General features: G+C 38.8%; 1 protein-coding gene across 1 annotated transcript in view; it reads left to right on the top strand.

The window, feature by feature from the left end:
• Positions 1-4,548, top strand: part of TNFRSF11B (TNF receptor superfamily member 11b) — a 16,221-nt gene extending 11,673 nt beyond the window's left edge. Inside the window, exons 3-5 of the mRNA XM_017746110.1 lie at positions 1,632-1,826; positions 2,142-2,366; positions 3,410-4,548. Of these exons, the coding sequence (XP_017601599.1) occupies positions 1,632-1,826; positions 2,142-2,366; positions 3,410-3,798 (809 nt within the window). The 3' untranslated portion in view covers positions 3,799-4,548. The remainder of the gene's footprint in view (positions 1-1,631; positions 1,827-2,141; positions 2,367-3,409) is intronic.
• Positions 4,549-7,318: the final 2,770 nt, after the last annotated feature.

Consider the following 7,318-nt stretch of genomic DNA (forward strand, 5'->3'; position numbering starts at 1 on the left):
CGCGCCACTGGCGGCTCCTGCCGTTTCCCTGGGAAGAATGGGGGATTCCAAGCGAGTTGGAGGGAGTGGCAGAGGGGCAGGCAGACAGCGGCAGTTTGTGCCCTGAACAAGAGCGGCGAGGTAAACAGCGAAGAACCTGGCAGAGCTGGAGGGTGACTTTATGCTCAGCGATGAGAACACTGATGGATTACCCGGTTTATTCCTCTCTTGTGCTGCAAAGATTAGGCAGGAAGCTCTGAGCAGAACGATGGACCATTTGCGGGAACACTCCTTTCTTCCACTTCCTTGCTGCCAGAACACAACAGCATCCTGTCTGTAGCAGGGAAAGTTGCTAAAATCCAGCTGATTCAGGACAGCCGATGGCTGCCCGCGCGGTGCAGGTGCTGGCTGGAGCTTTGTCCAGCCCATAACTGCAGGCAGTGCACATTGCGCAAGGGCAACGCTGTGGCTGCAGAAAGCACAGGATTTGGGAGCTGCTTGGCTACATACAGGGTCTCTGGCAACTATAAACTCCTTTGTTTTCACTCGTTGTCTGATGAAGTGCTAAGTCAGGTTGTATGCAAGCACTATTCTTTATTTCACAGCTGATTCAAAACCTGAGATTCATACTCTTTTTCTCTAAGGATTTCCCAAAATAAATAGAATATTACTTAAAAGCTAACATTAAAATAATCATTCACATGTAAATACTTTAAAAATACACTAGATGGAGGTATTTTCTTAATTCAAGTATAGTTTCCAATTATTTCGAATAAATTTTAAGCACGTGCTTAAGTTCATGTTCATTAATGCACTATTAGATACCAAACGTCAGGCACTTGTTAAATGTTGGATGAATAAGGATGAATTAAGAGTGAATATACAGCAGTTATTGGTGCTGTTACTTTCCTGACACTAGTGGTTAGACTGCATAGTTTCAGATTTCATGGATTAGTTTTCTTCCTCTTTGTAAATGTGCTAGAACCATATGTTGTCATTCTGTTGTTGTATCATATATTTAGTTCTGAAGTAAAAATACGCATTATAAATCACCAAGCGAAACATGTATGTCTATTAAATACTTTTGTTACATTGGTTACTCTGCTTTCTTTGCTTTTAATAGTACTTAATTCAAACCTCAAAAGAATTTCAAAATTGTTGTCTTTAGTTGATATTTAGTTGGGTTGTATTTTTATCTAGAACTGAAGTAATTCAAGTAAAGGTTCTGGGCAGTTATTGCAGAGTGAAATTCAGAACACTTTTTTTGCCATTTAATTGCTTTACAGAATATTTGTACAGTTGAAGGATGAAGATCAGACATAGTGTAATGTCTGAACAGATTCAAGTAATTGAGGTTTTAAAGATATTACTTTACTAAATTACTGATTTAACCAGTGATCACTGATTTTAAACTTGGTAACAAGCATATTTAAGAGTACTATTTACTGTATTTCACCAGCAGGAACATAATTCTCTTTAGGCATCTTCTGTCTTTTTTTTTTTTTAAGTGATTCCTTAGTAGATTGCAAACATAAAAAACAGAAGCATGACAGTTTAGAGGAATGTTTTCCTTGCTTTCTGTATTCTTTTAAATTTTTTTTCCACAGTTGAGGTTATACATAATTGAATGCATTGTTTTCCTGTTTCCACAGGTACCGCTGAGAGTGACACTGTATGTGAGAGATGTCCAGAAGGATTTTTCTCAAATGAAACCTCATCCAAAGCAACCTGTCTTAAGCACACCAACTGTAGTGCCCTGGGTTTCAAAATAGCTTTGAAAGGAAATGAGGTTCGTGACAACATCTGTCAGGAAAATACAGATACGACACCTCAAAAATGTGGAATAGGTGTGTATCACATTAAAGAAGAATGCTCTGAAAACATACCTTTAGTTATCATTGAAATTAATTTATCAAAATCTGGGATAAAAATACCTAGCTTGTTAGCTCTTTGCCTGCTATGGTGATGGCCATAGTAGAATTTTAACTATTGTAGTTCAGACTAAAAAGAACTCGAGCAGAAAGAGAAACAGCACTATAAAGATAACTTCTTAGTCTGTTTTACTAACACGTTTTCTTATCATTCTTGCGGGTTTTTTGTTGCTTTTTTTTTCTGAGTCAAGGTAAGAGATCAGAACAACTGACATCTCTTTCTCATTTCAGATGTAACCCTGTGTGAGGAGGCTATGTTCAGGTTTGCTGTTCCTACTCATCTCACACCTAAGTGGCTGAACATACTAGCAGACAGCTTGCCTGGGACAAAGGTTAGCACAGAAGATATCGAAAGGATTAAACAAAGGCACAGTCCTCAAGAGCAGACCTTTCAGCTTTTGAAAATATGGAAGCAGCAAAACAAAGAACAGGATATGGTCAAGAAGATTATCCAAGGTATCTTATTGTGACAGCATGTGCATTATAAACAACCTTCTGAATGGCATTTTAAAAACTGTTTGGGATCAAATACCCCCTGGGGATGTGTTGTGCTTGGAGAAGGATCTGCAGGGGCTGACTGAGATACATCGATGCAGTGAGCATAGAGAAGATGGGGGAAAGCAGGAACAGAATTCCACTTCTCCAGATCAGTCAAGGACTGAATTCTTCCCAGACTTGTGGCCCGCTTTGGAGCGTGTGTTGTGCCATGACCAAGGTCCCCTTTTGAGACTGCACAACATACGAAGAATTTTGATCAAGTGAGGAAAGTGTTTCCCACTGTAATGTTTGAGCAGTTGAGGTTAGAGGGAGCTGGTTGCCTGCAGCTGAGAGTGCAATTTGTCTTCTATAAAGTGGAGGTTGATATTTTGGACTGGGACATCTATCCACAGGGTGTGGGCACATGGGAGTGAGGAATACACAGACAGGCTTTCCCTTCTTTTTCCCTTCTGGTACCTATTTGTCATGCTGATTCACTGCTTTGTTTGTGCTGAATCTACCAAGACAGGTTTCAAAGATGAAATAGTGCTGCAGTGTTAATAGCAAGGTTTCTTACAACAGTCAGGCCAACCCTTTTCATGTAAGCCACCATCAACAACCACCACGTTCGAATGGCATATAGTCCACTCAGAATAGATTTGAAAAATGCTGCAGAAATGTTTTTTTAACCCTCTGCTATTTAGTATGTATGCTTATGTCAGACTGTGAAGTGTATAGAGTACTTCAAAATTCAAAATTATTATTTTAACAAAGCTTGCCTAGGCATTTCTGAACAGAATGAGCTAAATTTTCATTCACTGGAACCAAATACTAGGAGTCCTGTCACATACACACAACATTTTACAAAATAGATAAGCCTAAAAAAGCAAAGATGAGAGAATTATTTGAAGCAAAGGTATTTGGAAAGCAAACTCACCTTGGAATTGTGGAAGCTTTTCTGCAGGCTACAGTAAAGTTGTAATGTTCTGTACTTACCTCTCTTATCTTTTTACTTTCTATAGATATCAATCTTTGTGAAAACAGTGTCTTCAAGCATGTTGGCCACCTGAACCTCACCTTTGAACATCTCAGCATGCTGATGGCAAGCTTACCAGGCAAGAAGGTGGGAAAAGAAGATGTTGAGCGCACAATGAAACTATGTCAACCCACAGAGCAAGTTCTGAAGCTTCTCAATCTGTGGAGAATAAAGAATGGTGACCAGGACACCATTACAGGTTTAATGTATGGACTGAAGCACTTGAAAATGTACCACTTTCCAAAACGAACCATCCAAAGTCTGAAAAAGGTGATTAAGTTTCTTCACAGATTTACAATGTATAGATTATACCAGAAACTCTTTTTAGAAATGGTAGGGAACCAACTTAAATCTGTGAAAGTAAGATGTGTCTAGCTCAAGATATGTTTCTCTCTCCACTGACTATTTTTCTCTAATTACTGCCAGCAGTAATTAAACTGGAACATTATTTCGCCACATTTTGATTTACTATTTATAGGAATGCCTGACTGGAATAGTTCTAAGTCTCCTGCAGTGGTTTTGAAGGTTTATTTTTTCTTTAATAAAAATCACTTTTGTGTAAGCTGTTAACCCAATGATAACACTAAGAGCCTGATTCTGCATTTTTGCACATTCAGAGTTGAAAAGTCCCACTACAGTCACTAGATGAGAAAGGAATGCCAGACCAGGCTCTCTACTCCAGTATTTGCTATTTATATTCTTCAAAGAATAAACATTTTTGTTGTACATATTTATTAAGTTAAATGGAAATTGTATGAGACTGAATTTTAGGAAGAGGAATGGAAAGCACACTGTATATTTTCTAGTTAAACAAAAATGATTCCATATATTTTTCTGGCAAAATTTTGTAGCATGCCCTAAGAGTTATTAATTTCTTTACATTTTGTATTTAAAAAAATGTATTATTGCTTAGTATTATTTGTATAAGTTGTGGTATCTTTTGGTAAGGATGTTTTAATTTATCCAATGATTTTAACTCAAATACGGTGAAAATATAGCTCAAGTGACCTGAATATTTAAATATTCTGTGAGAAAGTGAATGTACCATATTTAAGAAGCTGGATTTTTATATAGAATTTCATAATCTTATTTTATAAAACAATTAAATTTTTCAGTTTACATTTTGACTGGTGTTTTACTCTTGACTCTGATGTAGGAACTAATTACAAAGACAGACTATGTGGATTTTGCACCTTATCTTGGGCCTGGGTCTCTGCTACTCCCTCTCTGGTCTAGTAGTTAATATGTGAACCATGTAAATATTGATGAGCACTGGATTTTCACGGTCATTGCAAAGATGTAGAAGAAGCTAAAAAAGTATTAATGGTTCCAGTCTAAAAGGCCCAGGTGGTTGTGATACAATTGATTACAACTCCACAGACACATTTGGGCCAGCACCACTCTTGGCCCAGTGATGTTCTTGGAGAGCTCACAACCTTTGCCCTAACCACAGCTTGTAATTTCATGGAGGAAAGATGATGCATGGGCCTGACAGGCTTGGAAAGCCTCACATACTGCCACTGTGTTTAAAGGAAGGGAACACAGAGAGGTCACAGAAGAAAAATAGTCATTTACCATTTCCCTCAGCTACAGGATGAGGCACCTACAAAGCCCTGAGCCCCATAAAAACAGAACAGAGAGTGGATGAGTGTCTTATCAAAAGCTCACAATTTTATGGACCAGTGGTCATTCACAATGCACACCAAAGGCTTTGGTGGCTTCAGAGAGAGACTGTCGTCTTGGGGTTTTTTCTTTAAACCATGTGAACAGAGCTTGAATATTCAACATATTCTTTTCCATTGTGTAAGGAAAGGAAATCCATAAGCATTTAGGCTTGTATGACAAATATTCTTCTACTACAGATGAGAGGAACTTAAGCAAAGAATGAGAAAGAGATTTCTGGTTAATACAATAGGTGCTCATTAGAATTGCTCTCCATACAGAGGATAAAAATGGGACATACTAATTTAAAATACTGGGGATTCATTTTTCACTGAATTCTCACATCACCTTTTTATCAAAAGGAATAAACTCCCTTTTAAATTTCACATGCTATTAGCATCTCATTTATCAGTGTAGCTGAGAAATGGTGCTGAACACACAAAAATTTCCTAGTTTTGTGTTGATTCACTTGGGATAATTTACACACTTCTACAACAGAAAGTGGTTTTACATATAATTAAAAGATTATAACAACAGAGTCTCAAATTTGCAAAATAGATACCAGATGTTTCCATGACTCTGACAGGTGTGGAGGTTTGGGGTGTTCTAGGTGTTAAAGTGAGAATAATGATCTTACTGGCAACAAAATTAAGATCACACACACATTGTAAACAATATCATCTGAATCCTGTCTACATATAAAACAATTTTGTAATTGATAGTATAGTTATATTATCAAGTAGAAATATAATTTAAAAATGTTTCACAGAGATAGATCACTCTAGAGAAAAGCACAGTTGCTTCTTAGTACATGGGTTTTAATTTATACTTTATACTTCCATTTTTCAAATAGTTATATGTAACTCTCATTGTAAACAATACAGTGTTTGTGGTCCTTCAGGAATAACAATAGTGAAGAAGGTGCTTGGAGCCAGAACCTACAGTTTTTGCTATAACTACCATGTGAACATGCTGTGCTTCACTACAGTAGAGTATGGCCTGGACTGGATTTCCTGGGAAAACTTAGCATTAAACTGTTACCTGTGCCTTTCAAAATAGGATTTTTCCCCCTAAACTTAAAGATACACATGCTTAATGAATTATACCTCTTAAAGCTGCTTCAGTTAATCAGTTGCCCATGCTCAGGTAGACACTTCTCAGTCAGTTTGTGCCTCATTTATCAATTCAACTTCACTCAGCTGGAATGACTTGAGCACATCCTGAGCAGACGACATTTAAACTGTATTCCCTTCCCCAAAGAGCCTCCAGCCGAAAATAGCCAAGACAAACAAAAGCAAGACCCAGGATAATGAGGGAGAGGGTGAGGCAAACAGAAAGTAGGAGGAATGCTTGGAAAAAATGTGGGTTTGGGGGTGGTAGCTTGTTTTATAAGGAAGGCTGCAGGAGAAAGAAGATGTGCAATGGGCAGCAGGTGGGAGAGGGGTCCCTCTGTCCATGGCTTGGAGGAAATGCTGCTGTGGGGAGGAAAATGTGAGGTGTGAGGGCTGGGGAAAACCAACCAGAGCTGGGCCTTGGGGGTGACTTGAAGAGGGGTTCTGTGCTCAGGGTGCCCTGACCTACCAGGGTAACAGTGCCTGCTCTCCTCCCAGCCTGGCTGATGACCAGACTTGGGAAGCAAATGTTTTGTCATCCTCTGGCCAGAAGTGAGGCCGGCCTTGCCTTGGGGTGGAAAGGAGGAGAGGGACAGGGAAGCAAGAGGAGTATGCTGCCTCTGCTGCCCCAGCCAGGGGCAGGGCTTGTCCTGTCCTGTCAGCTTCCTCTTCACTGAGAGAAAGGAAAAGCTGTTTGGGGAATATTTGAAGGAGACAGTGAGATGGGTTTTAAGGCAGGTTCTTCAGCTGTTGTCTGTCCAGCTCTGCTCTCGAAGCATGGAAACAACCCTGACCTATTGAAAAATAACATGGGTTTAAAGCACAACATTATGATTCCAAAATTTTTTACAACCTTGCTTTTTGAATGTTTTTTTTATATGCACTTTATATGTACTCCATCAAGGCAGTCTCTTGAATTCCAGAAAATGCTTTGGACTATGGGGAAAATTAGTGAAGAAACTAGATACTAATCTCTGTAATAATATTTTTTTATGCTGTGCACATCACCAAGCGCAATAGACCCCAGCCTGGTCCCTGACCGTGGCCCATGAATGCTCTTATAGTAAAAATTGATAGTATAGCCTGCTATCGACTGAATGTTTTAAAAATAAAGCCAGGTA

Source organism: Corvus brachyrhynchos, unplaced genomic scaffold (assembly GCF_000691975.1).
Source record: "Corvus brachyrhynchos isolate BGI_N302 unplaced genomic scaffold, ASM69197v1 scaffold28, whole genome shotgun sequence".
Lineage (NCBI taxonomy): Eukaryota > Metazoa > Chordata > Aves > Passeriformes > Corvidae > Corvus > Corvus brachyrhynchos.